The sequence below is a fragment of the Actinia tenebrosa genome, unplaced genomic scaffold (genome assembly GCF_029948245.1).
Source record: "Actinia tenebrosa isolate PJP-AT-01 unplaced genomic scaffold, QUT_ActTen_1.0 PGA_scaffold5__44_contigs__length_20552954, whole genome shotgun sequence".
NCBI classification, from domain to species: domain Eukaryota; kingdom Metazoa; phylum Cnidaria; class Anthozoa; order Actiniaria; family Actiniidae; genus Actinia; species Actinia tenebrosa.
The window spans coordinates 8,803,289-8,824,387 of record NW_028292582.1 but is presented as its reverse complement, the minus strand read 5'-3'; the positions used below and the strand labels follow the sequence as shown (position 1 = coordinate 8,824,387).

General features: G+C 38.9%; 2 protein-coding genes across 2 annotated transcripts; both read left to right on the top strand.

Moving 5' to 3' along the window:
• Positions 1-301: 301 nt before the first annotated feature.
• Positions 302-11,032, top strand: LOC116296447 (trifunctional purine biosynthetic protein adenosine-3). The gene is made up of 13 exons (XM_089037899.1): positions 302-884; positions 1,766-1,834; positions 2,311-2,436; positions 2,817-2,982; positions 3,619-3,812; positions 4,432-4,640; positions 5,130-5,340; positions 5,846-6,047; positions 6,335-6,691; positions 7,389-7,636; positions 8,171-8,497; positions 9,402-9,659; positions 10,680-11,032. The coding sequence occupies exons 1-13, from the start codon at positions 348-350 to the stop codon at positions 10,863-10,865; spliced, it is 3,090 nt and encodes a 1,029-aa protein (XP_088894025.1). The 5' UTR covers positions 302-347; the 3' UTR covers positions 10,866-11,032.
• Positions 11,033-16,452: 5,420 nt separating this feature from the next.
• Positions 16,453-19,850, top strand: LOC116296459 (uncharacterized). The gene is made up of 3 exons (XM_031704476.2): positions 16,453-17,020; positions 17,369-17,600; positions 18,453-19,850. Exons 1-3 carry the CDS (start codon positions 17,010-17,012, stop codon positions 19,260-19,262), a joined length of 1,053 nt encoding a protein of 350 aa, XP_031560336.2. The 5' UTR covers positions 16,453-17,009; the 3' UTR covers positions 19,263-19,850.
• Positions 19,851-21,099: the final 1,249 nt, after the last annotated feature.

The following is a 21,099-nucleotide window of genomic DNA, read 5'->3' as shown; positions in this document are numbered from 1 at the left end:
ATAATTTTTTTTTTTTTTTTTTTAAATTTTAAATTGCGTGACTGGGGCTCCCGTGGCTTTAAAAAACTCTTACGGTCTACTACCCCCCAAAAAATATTTTGGTTATTGAAAACCTTGATAGAAGCTTTATAGATAAGAAATTTTGATATAGGGAATTCATAATACAATATTGAAAATAACGAGGAGTAAGTTTTATTTTCAGAATTTAAAATCAAAAGTTTATTTTAATTTTTTTGCGTTTATTTTAATTATGTCAACAGTGTCTGTCCCCTCCCCCGAAAGTGGTAATTGCTCACCCACGTGTATTTGAAAGTTCTGTCGAAGAAGGTTTCCAAGCTTGAAGTAAAATGGGCGATCGAGTGCTTCTTCTCGGTAGTGGAGGCCGAGAACACGCTCTAGCTTGGAAGCTAGCTCAATCAGATCATGTTTCTAACATATTTATCGCTCCTGGAAATGCTGGAACATCATTGTCAGACAAAATGCAAAATCTTCCCTCGACAAGTGTGAATCCAAATGACAACGACAGTGTGGTCAAATACTGCAAGGATAACAAAATAGATTTTGTAGTCGTTGGACCTGAAGCTCCTCTGGCTAATGGAGTCACAGACGCTTTAAATGAGGCTAATATTCCTTGTTTCGGACCGACAAAACAAGCTGCTATGATTGAATGTAGTAAAGCTTTTGCTAAAGATTTTATGAAACGACATGGGATTCCTACAGCCAGATTTGAGAGCTTTACTGATGTCGGTAAAGCTGTAGAACACATAAGAACGGCAGATTATCCTGCTCTTGTTGTGAAAGCCAGTGGTTTGGCCGCGGGGAAGGGAGTTATCGTTGCTAGTAATCGAGGAGAAGCTGAAAAGGCAGTGAAGGATATGTTGAAGGTAAAGGATGAAATATGCTAATGTCGGGTTAAACTATAAAATCTTCACACTTTCTCAAAGGCTGGTTATGATTAGTGGGAAGAATGGGAAAGGGGTCAGGATGGGGGTTACTTTATGCACTCCCAAAGCTTTCTCTTCCACTTTGATTTATTTATGCACAGTATATTATGAAAAATTAGATGACCATTTCATGTTTTATGGAAAATGAAAACAGTCAAAGCACAGTTTCAACAAAATAGTAAATATGGTAATCTTGCATTTCACAAATTAACCCTTTACCAACATGTTGGATAAGGTTGCAGTAGTGGATCTACAGCCTGTAGCCAACTCCACTTTTCAAAATCCTAGATCTGCCACTGGGTGGCAGGGCTCAAAATAACGGTCGGCCAGTTGCCAGTCATAATGACTGGCCAAATTAGTTTTAGCTCAGTCATACCTGATTTCTGGCTTAATATTACTTGTCAAAATGGGTCTGGCAAGGCAAAGATTTGACTGGACAAGTTCCTCTTCTGGGTGGACATTGTCAGATGTCGCTTCATTACTTTAAGCCCTGGTTGAGCAAATACTGTATATGATCAAGACCAAAGCCATGTTATCTGCCAAAGCCATATAGTAGACAAGCAGCCAAGGTCTTGATAACTTAAACAATCTGAAACGTGTGGATTAATTTCATTTGAAATGCAATTAAAATGCGATTATTGACAATTCAACTACGATAAGCCAGTTGACCAATGATCTACAATGGTGACAACAGGGAGTCTGTGTATTTTACATATGTCAACTATAACATGAGTACCTACAGTACATACTTCACATAGTTCAGCTACTATAGTGTGGTATAGCTTATTGTTTTTATATATTATTTTGGATTCTTACTATAGGAAAACATCTTTGGAGATGCAGGTTCTACTGTAGTTATTGAAGAAAAGCTTGAAGGAGAGGAATTCTCTGTGAGTAAAGAGGAAAAAAACCCTTTTAAATATTAGTGTTCATATTTCATTACTATAATGAAGAAATAGAAAACGCGTGCACGTGCTGTGTGCTGTCTGTGTGCTGTACATAAAGCATGCGGGGGCTGGCAGAACATGAGAGAAGTGTTAGGAGAAGCATGCCATGTAGCGGAAACTTCTCGTGTGTTCTGCCAATCCCCAAGTGCTTTATGACTGCACACAGTACAGCAAGCAAGTTTTTTATTTCTTTTATAAAATACAAACTACAATAATAGATAGGAATGAAGCAACAGAAAGTGCATGCGCGTGCAATGTGCTCTCATAAAGCATGCGCTCCAAACCAATCAGAACGCGACATTCATAACAGTTATTTTGTAATGTGCCATAATGGATGGCAAAAATTGTTTTTACCACAAATAAGAACATCATTGTCTGAAGTTTTTGTGTAAAGTTATGAATTTTTTCTTGTAATTTAGGTGTTGGCATTTACAGATGGCAAGTGTGTTGCTGCTATGCCACCTGCTCAAGATCACAAGAGAATATTCGATGATGACCAGGGACCAAATACTGGAGGTATGGGAGCATATGCACCATGTCCTCAGGTAAGTCATAGATTTAAGGACCTACATCTTCACACATGTCCAACAATAGACCTATGCCGAATTTGCTTGACTGACAACAAAACAATGGTTTGAAATCGAGATTGAACTTGATTCTTTTATTCATCAAGTTCAACGTCGAATTGAAACCATTGTTTCGTGACCAGTCAAGCGAATTCAGGATAGGTCTATTTGACCTGATGCATTGTGGTAATGTTTTAATGGACGAAATAGAATAACTGGAAATACGTCTTCTAAGACAGCACAACAATGCACTGCAATGCTAACTCAACCCAACAATAACAACAACAACAACAACAACAACCTCAGAATGGCTAATCTGCACATAGCTAGATTAGCTATCATTTTGTTTATTCCAATAGGTCTCAGAAGAGTTAAAAGAACTGATCAAGACTGATATTTTACAAAAGACTGTGGAAGGTATGAATGAGGAAGGGTGTCCATACATTGGTGTGTTATACGCTGGTATAATGATGACAGCGGATGGACCAAAAGTGCTTGAATTCAACTGCAGATTTGGTGACCCAGGTAAAAGACCTAAAAGTTGAAATGATGATTCTTTTATACATACATTTTACTCAATATCTCATCTCTGATTGCCGAGAACATTAAGCCACAGGTCTCCCACTGATTGTGCATGAAATGTTAGGGAAATAGGGAAATCTAGGAATTTTACATATACAGGAAATTTTAGAAAAAAAATGTTCTTTGAATGAAAATTATAAAATGTACCAAAATTCAGGGATTCTATAGACCACAAAGGTAACGATGAAGAAATAGAAAACGCACGCACATGCTGTGTGCAGTTATAAAGCTTACGGGAATTGGCAGAACACAGGAGAAGTGTGCATGACGCGTAGCGGAGTGCTTTTCTACACTTCTCGAGTGTTCTGCCAATCCCCAAGTGCTTTATAACTCCACACAGCACAGCAAGCAAGTTTTTTTATTTCTTTTATAAAATGCAAAGGGAGCGTGCGTGTTGTGTGCTCTCATAAAGCATGTGCTCCCACCCAATCAAAATGCAAGATTTATAACAGTTATTTTATAATAACAAATAAATGAATCTGTTGTCAAGGAACACAGTGGTATTTCTCCAATTTGAAAAAGGTTTATTAGTGAATTAATTTATGCATTTGCAAGTGAAAATTTTTTTTTAAATTTCAGAGACACAAGTGTTAATTCCTCTACTCAAGAGTGATTTATATGCCATCATGATGGAATGTGTTAGTGGCGAGTTAGAGACATCCATGCCAGTTTTCTATGAAGACAGAACTGCTGTTGCTGTCGTCTTAGCTAGTGCAGGATATCCTGGTTCTTACAAGAAAGGATATACTGTTCATGGGTTATCAAAAGAACAGGTAATATTGATGAAAAGAGATGTGAATTTAAGAAATATAAAACAGTTTTTTGTTTTTAAATACTCTGATCTAAACATGCGGGATGCTGAGACAACACGAGAGAAGCCTAGGAAACAACCACACGTAGTGGAGATCAAGTGGTTTTCAGCTTCTCAAGAGTTTTCTCAGTATTCCAAGTGTAAGATCTAAGTTCATATTTCTTTTTAAAATAACAAAGTGTTGTCAAATACATTACATACTGTACCAAAATTATTTTCCTATGAAAGTCCTAAAATGGTATTTCGACCAATCAGAGTGTGCAAAAGAACTCGGTCATTTTAAAAATCTTATTATTAATGTTAGAACATTTCTTCATATCAATTTAGTAACCTTAGCCTTTGAAAACAAGACCTCTTTATAGTTAAGAGCTTGGTTGGAATATTTCCCATTTCAGACCATGTCTCATTCCTTTTCAGAATAATAAAGATTATATTTATTTGTTTGAGTTGTATCCATATTCATGTCTCTTCTCATGCACAACTGTTAAACAAAGGAATGATACTCAAGGGAATGACACGTGGTCTGAAATGGGAAAAAAAATACTCCAAATTAAAATCAACAACTTTTTCTTTGGCATTAGAACCCAGATAATCTGGTATTTCACGCTGGTACAGCTATAAAAGAATTGGATTCTGGGAAAGAAGTGGTAACATCTGGAGGCCGTGTACTGGCAGTCGTCAGTGTGGCTGGTTCAGTTGAAGAAGCCCAGAAAAATGTCTACCAACAGGTGTTGCAGGTTTGCTTTGAAGGGGTCTACTACAGAAAGGATATTGCTGCTAAAGCTTGCAGGTAGTGCCATTTTGCCATTTCATTCTAACCTATAAGAAATAATAAGTTTATATTTTATGTCGTGATATGGGAAGTCTTTGCTGAGTCTCCTTTGCAAGAGGCTAAGTACACAACACACTACACACTTGCTACCACAGATTATATTTAATACAAATATTTTTAAAAAGGTCGTTGAAGGTTAATTGTTGCATGTAATTACATGATTAAAACTAGTAGCCAAAGTTTGGTGACATTCCATATTATTGTGACTTTTTTTTGATTCATTCACTTGCAACAAAACCTTGACCCAAGCTTAGCTGTATTCAAAGCAGGCAATACACATGTAGAGGAAGGAAAACCAGAGAACTCTTGCAGCAAGAGAGATTCAGAACGAAACATCTATCAAACCTAACTTGTAAACTTGCCTAGAGAGGTTTTACAACAACCATGTTTTGGGACAGTAAATTTACTTCTCACTCATACATAAAATCATAAAATTTCTTTATACAGATCTATCTGTTATACGTACAGTAAATCAGGTGTGAACATTGATGCTGGTAATGCTCTAGTCAATGCTATCAAGCCCCTTGCTGCGGCTACATCTCGCAGTGGTTGTAGCGCAGACCTTGGTGGATTTGGAGGGTTATTTGATCTTCATGCTGCTGGGTATAAAGACCCTTTACTTGTTAGTGGCACTGATGGAGTAGGAACAAAACTTAAGGTAAATACTTTTTCTCAGTGTGCCTTCACTTTGATCAGCCCAGAGGTTGTTTCAGGGTTCAATCTGTGATTTAGCCTTACCCTGACTTAGATCAGCCCAGAGGTTGTTTCAGGGTACGATCTTTGATTTAGCCATACCCTGACTTAGATCAGCCCAGAGGTTGTTTCAGGGTTCAATCTGTGAGTTAGCCGTGCCCTGACTTAGATCAGCCCAGAGGTTATTTCAGGGTTCAATCTGTGATTTAGCCATACCCTGACTTAAATCAGCACAGAGGTTGTTACAGGGTTCAATCTGTGAGTTAGCCGTGCCCTGACTTAGATCAGTCCAGAGGTTGTTTCAGGGTTCGATCTGTGAGTTAGCCATGCCCTGACTTAGATCAAGTCAGAGAGTGTTTCAAGGTTTGATCTGTGAGTTAGCTTTGCCCTGGCTTACAGTATAGATCAGCCCAGGGGTTATTTCAGGGTTCGATGCATTAATTTGATATTTGACTTGTCTTTCCCACTAGATAGCACAATCAATTGGTTGTCATAGCACCATTGGAATCGACCTGGTTGCTATGTGCGTCAATGATATTTTAGCTCATGGTGCTGAGCCTCTTTATTTCCTGGACTATTTTGCGTGTGGTAAACTGGACGTGGGTGTGGCCAAGGAGGTTGTGAGTGGCATCGCTAAAGGATGTTCCATGGCAGGATGTGCTCTGATTGGAGGTAAGCCATGAAACCAGCATAAAAACATGATTTTTAACATCTACATCTACATTCAATGTTATTACAGTTGAGTAAAAATCTTGTGGCCAATTAATGCAAAATAGAGGTTTGTTCACAATGAATATTAGGGGAAAATGTTTGAACCATGCAACTACCTGTCCATTTGACAAAGAGTATCTGATAAATTGTTTTGACCCAAGCCAGTGTCTGCCGGAAAAAGGGTGTCCTGTTAATAGACATCTGCAATCACATTTACAAATGCTTTCAATTGATTTCTTTGGACGCAGGTGAAACAGCCGAAATGCCAGGCATGTACAAGGAAGGGGAATATGACGTGGCAGGCTTCACAGTCGGTGCCGTGGAACGTGAACACCTACTACCCCTCAAAGAAGCCATCAAACCAGGAGACTCCATCATAGGACTGGCGTCATCTGGTATCCATAGTAACGGCTTCAGTCTTGTGCGAAGGATAGTAGAGTCAGCCGATTTAGACATTCATTCTCAGTCTCCCTTTAAGACCACGGAGGGCATCCAGTCCTTGACGTCACTGGGCGAGGCTCTTTTGATCCCTACTCGGTTGTACTGTAAAGCTGTGTTACCACTAATGAAGGATAAGATGATCAAGGGCTTTGCACACATCACAGGTACTGAAGAAAATGCTGAATACAAACGTTGAACTTCACAGGCACCAAACCTAATGACATAAACAAAGACTGCCCTATTATTCATGAGAGATAAAGACTTTTATTAGCTGCTTGAAACCCAGCATTGTTTTCTATAGGGGTAAGGAGGATGAGTTAAATTTTCAGCCATCAGCGCCCTTCTTTCAAACTATGTTGGTAATTCCACCCCCCACCCCCCCCCCCCCCACACACACACACACACACCCACCACCACTCATTTCAGTTAGCTGATAAAAGACTTTAAATCTCATTATCTGCTCATCTGACCACCATGTGCTGTTAACCAGAAAGAATTCTATTGAAAACTTGTGATTCAGCTGATGAACATTCCCCACGAGACAGGAATTGGTCAAGTGAAACCCATCATTAAAATAGTGAATGCGGTCAGTTTTTGTTGTCAAGCACTATTAACACGAACCCCTGGCTTAGGAGATTGGGCAATCACTCCGTGTTAGTGCAGTTTTCGTATGACTGTGAAAAGCTCAGTGCCGTGCCGTGACCGTGATGTTTTCTAGAATTTTAATTGGCTGATTTTTTTCACGCGCAATGTGATTGGTCTGGCGTATCCCTAACCTTGTCAAGAACGTGTTCGTGGCGTGAGCTTTTCACAGTCGTAAAATAAATTATCCTTATCCTTTTTTCTTTTGATGCTCAATAGGTGGAGGACTGATAGAGAATATACCTCGTGTTCTTCCTGATAATACAAGTGTCAGTCTTGATGCAAATGCTTGGACGATACAGCCAGTGTTTGGCTGGGTGTGGAGGCAAGGGAGAGTACCAGTGGATGACATGGCGAGGACATTTAACTGCGGCATTGGGGCTGTGGTTATTGTTAATAGTGCTGATGCTGTGTCTGTTATGGATGCTTTGAAAGTCGCTGGTGAAACTGCTTGGATCATTGGACAAGTGAGTAGATAAAGATATAAGTTGTTCTCCTCTTGAGTCATCTTGTCAAATCTTGTTTTAACTAAATCTTAAACTACCTTTAAGTCAGGGCACAGTTGACTCTTAAACCGAACCCTGAAACAACCTCTGGGCTGATCTAAGTCAGGGCACGGCTAACTCACAGATTGAACCCTGTAACAACCTCTGGGCTGATCTAAGTCAGGGCACGGCTAACTCACAGATCAAACCCTGAAACAACCTCTGGGCTGATCTAAGTCAGGGCACGGCTAACTCACAGATCAAACCCTGAAACAACCTCTGGGCTGATCTAAGTCAGGACACGGCTAACTCACAGATCAAACCCTGTAACAACCTCTGGGCTGATCTAAGTCAGGGCGCGGTTAACTTACAGATCGAATTGGATTTTAGCGTACGAAATACCTCTCTAAATTTCAATTTGATCTGTTCCGGTTCGGCCGTGCCTTTGGATTACATCAGATACGTCTGCTAAAAAATGATCCCATTTCAAATAGCCAGAATTTTGAATTATTCTAGGTGACAGAATCAACTGGGAACGACAGAGAAGTTAGAATAGACAACCTAGAGCATGCGCTAGAGTTAGCATCCGCTGACGTTAGCATCTCTACTCCACTAGCTGTCAGTAACGGCTTCAAGAAGCTCAAACTCAGCAATGGAGAGACAAGTCCAGTCAGGAAAAGGAAACGAGTTGGTGTCTTAATATCCGGTTCCGGGACAAACCTTCAAGCTTTGATTGACAGGAGTCTACGTCAGGACAGTCACTCGGAGATCGTGATGGTCATTAGTAATAAACCTGGGGTACAGGGTTTGAAGAGAGCTGAAAAAGTAGGAATACCGACCAAGGTTTGTTGAAGGTTGATCAGATGATGGTAAAAACCCTTTTAACTTGGGTGTAATTTTTTCCCATTTCAGACCACGTGTCATTCCTTGAGTATCATTTCTTTGTTTAACGGCTGTGCATGAGAAGACACATGAATATAGATACAACTCAAACAAAGAATCTTATCTTCAAGGAAAAGATACATGGTCTTAACTGGGTAAACATTACGCCAAAGGGAAAACAGCAATAGATCGTTTTCGAAATCGTACAATACCGCAGTGCTCCTTGATTGCAGACTCATTTATTCAGTGTTAGCCTTAATCAGTGTCTCAATATTCATAAATATTATCGGTAAAGTAAACAATACCTTCACTGGAACATATGACTATTCTACACAAAATCGAGACTAAGGCCCCGTCCACACGTATCCGCAATTTTTTTTTGCGGATACGGGTTGCGTCCACACATGTCCGGAAATGTTTTTATCCGTATCCGGAAATTTTCGAAAACGGTCTCAAGAGTGGAAATTTTCGAATACGCTCCGAATACGGACACGTGTGGACGGTCGTATTCGCAAATTTTCGAATGCGATAACGTAAACACGATTTTGCTCATGCTCAATAAGAAAAACTATCCGTCAAAGGGACTAGGCACTAGCGCGTAACAGGTCGGATCAAGAAATTTCCGGATACGTGTGGACAGTAAAAACGATTACAATACGCTGCTTGTGGACGCGAACATTTTCGCATCCGCAAAAAAAAATTTGCGGGTACAAAAATTTGCGGATACGTGTGGACGGGGCCTAATCCTGAGCAACAGAGAACTCGAAACTGGAGTATTTGGTCTGAAATCGCAATGATGAAATGCGGTGGTTTTTAAACTGTATTTTTTCACATGTTTCAATCTCTTTTATCTTCCATTTGATAGGTAATGAATCATAAAGACTTCAAGACAAGATTAGATTTCGACATGGCTGTACAAGCGGCTCTCGAAGAAGCTAAAGTAGAGGTAGTCTGCCTAGCTGGTTTCATGCGCATCTTGACTGGTGAATTCGTACGGAAATGGAACGGGTGTTTAATCAACATACATCCATCACTCCTCCCCTCGTTCAAAGGCGTAGATGCGCACAAACAGGTGTTAGAAGCAGGTGTTACTATTAGTGGATGCACTGTGCATTTTGTTGTGGTAGGTGTTATATTGAAGAAATAGAAAACGCGCGCGCGTGCTGTGTGAAGTTATAAAGCACGCGGGGGTTCGGAAACACGAGAGAAGTGTTAGGAGAAGCAGGATGCGTAGCGGAGTGCTTCTCGACACTTCTTGAGTGTTTTGCCAATGCCCAAGTGCTATTTTTTTCCATTGTGATATGCCTTACAGAAATATTCCAACAGAAGAAATGTCGAATAATTCCAGGCATCCCAGACCTCCTATACATCCTATATTTCCTATAATTTGTATAGGATCCTATAAAGAGCCTATATTTAAAGAAAACCTCCTATATTTCCTATAAATAGGACGACTGCTGATTGATACATTTATATTTTACACTGTTTAGCATATTTGGCGAAGGAAATAAAATGGCCCCTTTTTTTTTTTTTTTTTTTTTGGTTCTGTTTTTTTAATTTTTATGGCCGATCCCTGGTTACGCTACCGAAAAGCTATCTTAGCTCCTATAAAGTGCATATATTTTTGGGAAAAAATCCTATATTTTCCTATATTTAGAACTTGCACAGCCTATATTTCCTATCAAATTTGTCTAAAAAGTGGCTGGGATGCCTGTAATTCTGATAAAAACCTGAATTATTTCCGTAAGGCATATTAGAATTTGACTTCTGATGATGAACACTTGTTTCGAAATATGCCGTATGTGTTAATGATATTTATAAAGTAATTGGGATACTACGCGCGCTATGATTGCTTGAAAACCATGTATGATGAGAGTATCAAAACACGCTATCGTCATTTTTAATCTATCGCGCGCGCTCATTTGTTAGTTTGAATAAGACGGCACGTAGGGAGAATTTACTTAGACTTTGCTCTTTTTCGATCTTTTCGCGCGTTTGTTATTTTATAAAACAAATCAAAAACAGTTTTCCGTGTTTGATACTCTGATCAAAACACGCGGGATGTTGGGAGAACACGAGAGGAGCGTAGGAAACCACGACGCGTAGCGGATCTGTTAATTCTCATACTTTTTTTATCTGACAGGAAGAAGTAGACGCTGGTGCTATCATAACCCAAGAAGCAGTCCCAGTCCTCCAAGGAGACACGGTCGAGTCGTTACAAGAACGAGTGAAGACCGCTGAACACAGAGCGTATCCACGAGCTATGGAGCTACTATGCAGCGACCGAGTGGTTCTTGGAAAAGACAACAAAGTGAAATGTTCGTCATGACTACCATGTTAAGGTGGACACTGCCTCTTTAAATCTTAGAGACTGCAGAGTCCACTATCTCGCTTGGTAAATAATGCCGTCCACTAGAAATCGATGTTGTATGTGGTGTGTGTTGTATTTGTTGTTGTTGCTTTTGCTTTGATTGGCCAATAAGCTGATAGAATTCATTGGCTGTATTGTTTTTGCTTTTATTGGCTACTAAGCTGAAAGATTTCATTGGCTGTATGGTTTTTGCTTTGATTGGCTAATAAGCTGAAAGATTTCATTGGCTGTATGGTTTTTGCTTTTATTGGCTACTAAGCTGAAAGATTTCATTGGCTGTATGGTTTTTGCTTTGATTGGCCAATAAGATGATAGATTTCATTGGCTGTATAGTTTTTGCTTTGATTGGCCAATTAACTGAAAGATCTCATTGGCTGTATTGTTTTTGCTTTGATTGGCCAATAAACTGAAAGATCTCATTGGCTGTATTGTTTTTGCTTTGATTGGCCAATAAGCTGAAAGATTTCCTTGCCTATATGGTTTTTGCTTTGATTGGCCAATAAGCTGAAAGATTTCATTGGCTGTATGGTTTTTGCTTTGATTGGCCAATTAGCTGAAAGATTTTATTGGCTATATGGTTTTTGCTTTGATTGGCCAATAAGCTGAAAGATTTCATTGGCTGTATTGTTTTTGCTTTGATTGGCCAATAAGCTGAAAGATTTCATTGGCTATATGGTTTTTGCTTTGATTGGCCAATAAGCTGAAAGATTTCATTGGCTATATGGTTTTTGCTTTGATTGGCCAATAAGCTGAAAGATTTCATTGGCTGTATGGTTTTTGCTTTGATTGGCCAATAAGCTGAAAGATTTCATTGGCTGTATGGATTTTGCTTTGATTGGCCAATGAGCTGAAAGATCTCATTGGCTGTATTGTTTTTGCTTTGATTGGCCAATAAGCTGAAAGATTTCATTGGCTATATGGTTTTTGCTTTGATTGGCCAAAAAGCTGAAAGATTTCATTGGCTATATGGTGTTCATCAAATGAGAAAGAGGACTTTAAATTATAGACAAAAAAAAGATGGTTTATTTGTTTACATATGTTTTGATTATAACGCCCGTTCTGGCAATAAAGAGAGTATAAAGACGAAAAATGGCTCGAATATTTCTGTTACAAAACCAACTTCCACACGAAATTTTAAAAGTTCGTTCTATTCGCATTTTTCCCTTTCCAATAATGCTTTGGTTTTGGAAGTAACCGGTCAAAAATTTATTTCATTTACTTCTAGATAAGTTAAGTGGCATGGATGTCAAATCCCATCGGTTTAGCTGTGGTATTAATAAATTCTTTCTCAAAAGAATCCTATTTATTAATAATGAATGTTCGGCAGATATATAGTAGAATGATAATATTTTGATAAAAATACAAAAGTTGCTGTGTTTTTGATTGAACAATCGGTCTATTCAAAACGTTCAGAATTTATTCGCTTGTCTTTTGTTCAAAATATTTACCACTGCGATAAGAATATATGAATTTTGACTTCATTTGAGCAAATTTTTAATTTCAATAAAAGAAAAAACCTAACTGACAAACCGGGTTTAAACTTTTTAGACTCGTCAATAATTTAACTTTCAATTTTTGAAAATATTTAAGTTTTTATCGAAATAATTCTGAATACTTTTGAGCAAATTCATTTCAATTGAAGGGAAATGTTGCTCTAGTGAATATGACACTCTGACCCCCGGGACTGGACGGGACGGGGAATTTACGCGGGGAGACGGGGAATTTACGCGGGGAGACCGGGGATTTAACGCGCATTTTACAGCGTCAATGCACCGGGATACTGAATATTTCAAGCAGATATTTAAGACCTATTTGGCCAAAAACGTTGCCTTAATTTGCGCTAATAAAAAGCATTTTAGATTTCATTTCATTGTCACATAAGGCTATGAATATTTCAAAAGTTTCCTTTATTGCAAATCTCTCACCTTGTAGTTGGTTTCCCATGGGTTCCTTCGAAACAAAACCTTGTTATGCTACTTTTTCAAAACTATACAATTTTGACGAAATGAAGACGTCTGTGAACTAAGCAACCAAAATCCGGTGCGTATACTAGGGATGTCTGGTCTCTATGATAATACCTCAAAAATGAATAGAAAATCGTTCGTTACTAGATCTTCACAGCTTGATGTGTTATTTCTATTTGAGTGCATTTTAGTCCGTTTTTGACAAAGTACTTCTCAGTTGTCACCAAACTTTGACCATGAACGGTTCAAGAGAATATTTTTCTTGTGTCATTTTGGCTGCCTATCTCGTTATTTTGGTTTCAAGTTTCGCACAAACAGAGGCCCAAAACACCCGAGTTGCTAAAAGTTTTCTTCGAGATAAAGTCAACGCTTTTGGCTATGCTAAATTTGTCAAGCACGAAAATACAGTGTTAAACCTCACTGCAGTGTCTAGAGGATACGTGAATAAAGTCGGTGAATGCGCATATCTATGTGCTAATTCTTCCAATGGTTTTTCCTTCAACTTTTTCACAACTCCCGACACGTATGCACGACATGTCTGTGAAATCTTTGCCACTGACAAGTACCGGAGCCAAGACAGTTTCATCTGCAAGACAGGAGTCAACCATTACAGCATTGCGGTAAGTGAGCTTTTTTGTTTTTGGGGCGTTTGGCATAGTATACTTCGCTCAGAATGTACAGAAATCGCTATAGATTTGATAAAATGCATAATTTTCTAACTGCAATTGTTTAATTACTTTGAATGTCAAAAGTCGGGGGCGTCAACTTTAAGTCGCTGTTTTTTAGGTTGTTTTTATTGCATGCTTGGTTAACTTTTTTGCTGTGTAAAAAAGAAAAATACAAAAAAGATGGCAGACAGAGAGAATAGAAGAATAAAAGCCAAAGAAAATAAGAACTAACGAAGGAAGGAACAAAGTAAAGAACGAAAAAAGCGAAAAGCTAATTTTAAATTCAAATACTGACGTTACAAAAAATACTTGTGCTTTATACAGCCGCCAATGAAGTCTTTTTCTTGCATGCTTGGTAACTTTATTTGCTGGGGGAGGAAGAGAAAAGACAGAAAAGAAGGCAGGCAGAGAGAATAGAAGAATAAAAGCCAAAGAAAATAACGAAGGAAGGAAGGAACAAAGTAAAGAACGAAAAAACGAAAAGCAGCCTCAATCTTAAATACAAATACGTTACAAAAAACGCTTGTGCTTTATACAGCCGCCAATGAAGTATTGATGTTAGTTAACAATCATATTTAACTTTACTTCATTTTCATAACATTTCATTAAATAGCGAAAGAAGAACAATTATCGAACTTAGTAAAATATAAACATTAGTCAGGGCAGGATAACGGATAGCCGGAGAGAAAAACGGAGATTCGGGCGTACACACATATGTGTGCGTTTAGTGGAATTGGTAACTTTTATTTCATCTTGAATCGTGTTTGGCAAAGTCATTAAATTTCCATCATTACGTTGTTTTGAGAGGAGAATTTTCTTTCCAAAAACGCTTATTCTGGTTTTGAAAAACCAAAAACCCGCTAAAAAAATCATTGTTAATTTGAATCCAACATATTTGCGAGTGAACTTATCGATTTTTTTTAACTCGCGCGTTCTCATTGCGACAAAAACGCTCGGATACTTCTGAATTATTAAACCACATGCTGTAGCTCAAACATTTAGGTTTTTAACGGTGTATTCAATTTGACATTTTATTTTTGAGTCGCGTTTGCCGTTAATTATGGGCTGATTTTTTAACGAGTGATTTTTCACAATATTGTCCCGTCCTGCTCGCTTAAAAATCGATGGCGTTTCATGAAACTCAGATTCTCGGTATTTAGATGGCCATAATTCTGTCTCCCGAGCTTGAAGAAAATCTATCGCGAGCGCAAGTAGTTGTACAGCAAAATAGGCCGGGGAAAATAGCATCGTTGAAATAATGCGCTCGATGGTTAGTTTGACCTTCAGTTAGGCTTGTTTACCAAGCATGGGTTCATCTTTCACCTTTGTACGTAATGACTACGCATCCGTTTCTATAAAGGACCATTTTTTAGATAGAATTGCTCCGTGAGACGTCATTGTCACAGTTGTTTTGGAATCGGTAGGCAGTGAATGGCGTTCAAACTGACTCGACCCCCAGGAGCAATCTTTCAGCGCTTGCTTCACTAGACGAGAAATGATTAGAAAATTCACAAATCGTTCACCACTATTTACTCTTTACTATTTACTCTTTACTCCGACGAAGGACTAGCGTCCCGAAACGTCAATAAGTTTTTTCGTCTTTTCACGGTGTATAATTTACCCTTTTATCATTACTGTTTCATTAGAAACACCGACGCAGCTCACACTAGTTTTGAGCTAGTTATCTCTTCTCACCACTATTTATATTAATCATTGGAACAAAACAAATACGATAACTTTATTAGGTTCCAAAACTCTCAAGATATTTCTTTTATAATAAGGGCAACTTTGAAAATAATGAAATATCTTTATCTTGGACAAGTTTAAATCGAGAAATGGATAAACAATACAGAACTGGCCTTCAATAATATTTTTCATTTTCAGACCATGTGTCATTCCCCAGAGTATGATTTCTTCAGCTTCCATTACAGGGAAGCAGTTCTCTGGAATAATTTGCCCAATCATACTAGAGGGCAACCAAATCTTAAATTTTTTGTAAAAAACTCAGAATAACGTATTATTAGTATTATTAATCTATTTTTAGTAGATTGTAGTAAATTAGAACAGTAGGATACATAGAGTAATTTGCAAATTTTGTACATATTATTTGATCTAATTATTTATTATTTATTATTGTATATACGGCTCTCTGGAAGAGCATTTTTATGAAGAGATTCCGTATTGTCATAAAGGTTATGTATGTATGTATGTATGTATGGGAAGGATTTAGTGAGTTCCCGGTAAAAGCCACCGCGCGCAAAAACCGTGCGAAACAAATGACGACTGGGTACGAGTCTGTTGTCAATCTTATTCTGAAGAGAATGACACGCGGACTGATAATGAAAACATTACATCCAAGCTGGAGGTCTATTCCCAACCTGGGGCTCAAAGAGAATTCTCTTTTCTTGAGGATTGAAAACTTTTTCATTGATATCATAATATTTTTCATTGTTGTGATCCGTAGTTAGGGATCAATTATAGTTCAGTCACAGGGGATCGATCTGCTCTATACTTGGTATTTTGATGTATTAGAATTACTACCATTGTCGTTGAAGTACGACCCTCGAAGTTTGATGTCTGGTTCGCCGACTAGTATTTCAACGACCGTCAATCAAAGAACGGAAATATTATTTTTAAAATATTTGTATTTTGAGGGAGATTTTGAATCAATTAAAGAATTTAGAGGATCAGAGAATTAAATCTAAGATCTAAATCAAGATTTTTTAAAATTAAACCTCGCGGGTCGCACATCAACGATAATGGTAGTAATTTCTAGAATTTTCTAGAAACAATCTGCAAAAAAAATACTCCCACACGTTTTTAATTAATTCCCTAAGTATCACTAGGCTGTTATTATGTACTTATTGACTGAGTGGGAGGGCCGTACGGGAAAATATTTGGCTCGAGGTCATGTCGTACGGACCGAGCGTAGCGAGGTCCGTACAAATGACCGAGAGCCAAATATTTTCCCGTACGGCCCGACCTAACTCAGTCAATAAGCATTTTATCATATGACCCTCACGAAAATAAAAATAATTAAGAAAAAGAAAGCGCGCGGATTCGAGCAGGGCCGGACGGGTTTTTCCGGCCCGCTTACGTCAACCCGTCCGGCCCCCATCACGTGACTTTTTCCAATGGTTTTATTAGAGCGCGCGAGCAGGGCCGTACGGGTCATATGATAAGTCATGGTATCCATGGTGGTATTTCTTCCTTTGTTAGTACCATAAACATGGCCGCCACCTCTTTAGTTCTTTGACTCTCTTGGAATGATTGCAAGCCATGAATAAAAAATCCTGAAACCAGTTTTTAAAAAATTATTTTTCGTTGACAACTCATTGATGATTATTTTCATTCCTTTCAATTCAGAGCCCTTGCTCATCTTTTCCGTGTCGAAATGGAGGGACCTGTAGTCCAAATTACGAAGAAGAGACATACATTTGTGTGTGTAAGACTGGATACGATGGACAACAATGCGAAACACGTAAGCCTATGCACTATCTTTTTAGTACTGCACCCTGTTAGTACCCACTGCACCCTGTTAGTACCCACTGTACCCTGTTAGTACCCACTGCACCCTGTTACTACCCACTGCACCCTGTTAGTACCCACTGCACCCTGTTGCTACCCACTGCACCCTGTTAGTACCCACTGCACCCTGTTAGTACCCACTGCACCCTGTTAGTACCCACTGCACCCTGTTAGTACCCACTGCACCCTGTTAGTACCCACTGCACCCTGTTAGTACCCACTGTACCCTGTTAGTACCCACTGCACCCTGTTACTACCCACTGTATACACAGGAACATTAACATCTTTCTTACCTATTCAGCCGTAGATCATGTCAAAGATCATGCTCTCATCGGATACAGTTACAAAATCTCACCACGTCAATTATGAGGGACTGTTTTCTTGCCTGCATTGGGGATTGTTTGTGTGTTGCCTACCAACGTTCTGGGGACTATTGCGAGTTGTTGAACAAAGACAAACATATGGCTCCGAGTCAGTTCATAGTCAAGGCAGGCTACAAGTACAACGAACTCAAACAAGCATACATACCAGAGGTAAGAATTTTTTAATCTTTATTATTATTGTTGTTTTTTTTTGTTGTTGTTTTTTGTTTGTTTTTTTTTTTTTTGTTTGTTTTTTGCGAAACTACAGACGCCACTGCCTAGCGCCTGTTCCTGATGTGCGTTGAGCGTTTCAAGAAGTTTGAAGGCCAAATCTAAGGCTGAAGCCAAAGAAGGATCCAGGGTTATGCCTTCATGCATTGCGAGTGAGCTATAGCATTTCCATTTCATTCGCATAAATTAATATTTTCGAAATTGAAAAAGTCAGTTGTTGTACTTATTAGATATAGAGGATATTACATGGGCGCGCGGAGATACGAAATTTATCTTCGAGTGTTGAAAAGATCTCTCATAACCTCTGGACCCCAGGGTAGTGAGCGCAGCGAACGAGTGAGAGATTTTCAACACAAGAAGATAAATTTCGTATCTCCAAGCGCCCATGTAATATTCTGTTTATTATATAATTATCCATAAAATCAACTTAATAAGTTTTTTATTATTATAAAAAGTTTTTATTTATAAACCAATAGCTTAAATACACATGGTAACGATATTTTCACATGTGAAAATATCAGTTTTTCGAAAAGGAGAACCATAGGTATTTTATGGATAATTATATGATTAACTATTTTCTGAATTCTCCAAGAAAATTAGAGATACGCCGGTCAAAATACTGGAATTCTTTTTGGATACTTTCAGGTTCAGTACAGATCTTACAACTGGCTACTTTTATTTACCAAACTAGTCGAACACATCTTGATTAAGCTAAATCTCTCGTATGTCGGGAAGGGAGCGATACATGAGATTTTTTTAAACATTTAACAAAGCTTTTTATTTCACGTGCAGAAAACCCCAAAAGGATGCCCATCAGTTTGTAAGGATGGATGTTGCGCGTTTTCCTCCTGTCTCAATGGAGGAACCTGTGTGGAGTCCTGTTCTAATATTAAACAACGGTTCTACTGCCTCTGCCCAAAAGGTTTTGGCGGGAAGTTGTGCGATAAGCCAATGACCTGTGCCGCCCACGGGAAACAACCTTCTTCTGGGAATTACCCGATTGTTACCTATAATGGACAGGAAATCAATGTATACTGTGATTTTACTTCCACTCCTGGTGTCGTATGGACCCTTTTAGAGTCATTCTCGTTTGCCAACTATTTGACATTTCAATCTCTGTCCTTTACTGCGACGTACCCTGTAAATGAAGCACTGATGAACTGGCAGTATTATCGTCAGTCGTATTACGTAATGCAAGAAATCCGGTACAACGCGACTCTCTGGAGATCCACCTGCAACTACCATGAAGGAGGATATAACAGCAAAGATTCAGTCAGAGGATCGCTGTCATACTTAGATATCCTAGCTCACACAGCTGGGTATCTGTGTGTGGCTGTCGACTTCATTGATGTGCGCGGGATAACTTGCAGTTCATGCACTGTCGCCATGTATCAAGATGCTAATGTTCACCTCAACGTCGAGAGCAATTCGGCTAATCAAGGATGTCAATGGAACGGGCTTCCAGGCGCAAACTCAAAGAAAATAAAAGGAAAGTGGTATTACGATAACTACTTTGGGAACTATTACGTGTACAACACTGCCTTTCAGTGTTCTTCCTCGTCTTCCTCTACAACACAGTGGTGGCTAGGAACTCCGGTTTAACTAGAGATTTCACACGTACATGCCGAATTTTTTAATGAAGGAAGAAAACAAACCTCAAGACTTATTTTCACACTAGTTCATCTAGGCGTCCTTTTCCTTCTTTTTCACGTTCAGTTTACGAACTACTGTAAGGCCCTGGCTAAACGAGGAAACATGTTTTCTTAAATGTTTCCAAAGGTGGCAAAACTGTCAGGGAACATCGGGAAACATGTTTACTCAATATCGGTTAGCGGTATCGTGTCTTTCGAATACTAACCGTTACGTGACCATTTCACGTTGTTTTCTCTCGCGTCTCGATGTTTTCCACGGCGAATACGATGGATCTTTGCCATTGCACTCTCTGTCTCTTACAATAGCAATAGTTAGATATTTTCTGTCAAGAGACTTAGTTAACTAACAGTTTTATTGAGCACGAACGTCGTAGGGAAATGGCAGTTTCAATAACATTTGATTTACTATTGAACACGTTTGGTTTTTTCATTGACAATTACTGAGGAATTGAAACTCTCAAGTTATCAAGTTCAGTCTACATGACTACAAACTGTAGCAAAGAATATGCCTGCCTTGGTTGCCAGGCTTGAAGAAATATTAGGCTGCGTTCATAATGTATGGCGGGGGGGGGGGGGGGGGGGGCAGGTGAAATTGAGGGGGGGGGGGGTCGGGAACATTTTGGTAGGAAAAAAGGGGGGGATATATGGGCAAATTTTTATTAGAAAAATTGGGGGCATGCACAATTTTTGGAAGAAGCTACAAGCCTTACTTTGGGGGGATCGTATTTTTAAGGGGAGTGTTAAGAATTATTCTGGACATTTCAAATTTTCACCTCCCCCCCCCCCTCTACCATGCATTATGAACGCAGCCTTAACGGATTCAAAGTAAACTTTATTAGTCCTAGGGGATAACCGACGTGCTTTTCGAATAGAAAAGCAGTTGCATGACGTAAAACAAGTTATAACAGTGGACAGGCACATCATATCCTGGGGGTGGGGTGGGTGGGGGAGAGACACTGTTTGAAAAAAGGGCGGGGATGCTCATCGTCCTTTTTGTAGGTTTCATATCTGCTATTTGGTACCTCTGAGGGTGTCACAAATCTAAAAGGACTACCAGAGCGAGTAAGGGAGTGTTCTCTTAGGGTGTTTTTGAGGGAATAAGATACCTGAGATTATATTTGATGACAGTCAGAATGACAATGGACTTAATCCACTTGGGTGTAATGTTTTGCCTATTTAAGACCACGTGTCATTCTCTTGAGAATGATTCTTTTTTGAGTTGTATCCATATTCATGTGTCTTCTCATGTGCAACCATTAAACAAAGAAATGATACTCTAGGGAATGACATGTGGTCTCAGGTACCTCAGGTACCCCTTAGGAGTCATTTTCAAAATTTGCCGATGAGGATCCCCACCCTTCTTTATATAGAAGTCCCCCCTGGAGAAGTGGATGGGGGGAGAGCAACAAAATTTGAGTTGCACAGCACTTTTTCAATAAACAGCATCAAAAGGTCATTTTTATGCAACCACAATGAGAGCAGATGTCTCGAATTGTAACCAAGAAAATCCCAACCCCCCAGATGAAAAATTAGTTGTCCTTAAAGTTTGCCATTAAGATCTATTGTACAAATTGTCTTGCAATAGAGCATGAGAACCATGCAAGCATACTTTTAGATCCACTGTGCTAGAGTGCCTGCCATTATCCGTGAAACAAAACCAGATGTATCATCTAATAGCAGCAATTTTTCTGCTATTTTTTAGTACAAAAGTACAAAATAGTGGATATTACTGGAGCAGAACATTGGGAACAAAAGCAAATCAGTCTCTCCTTGCCTTTGTTTGGTTC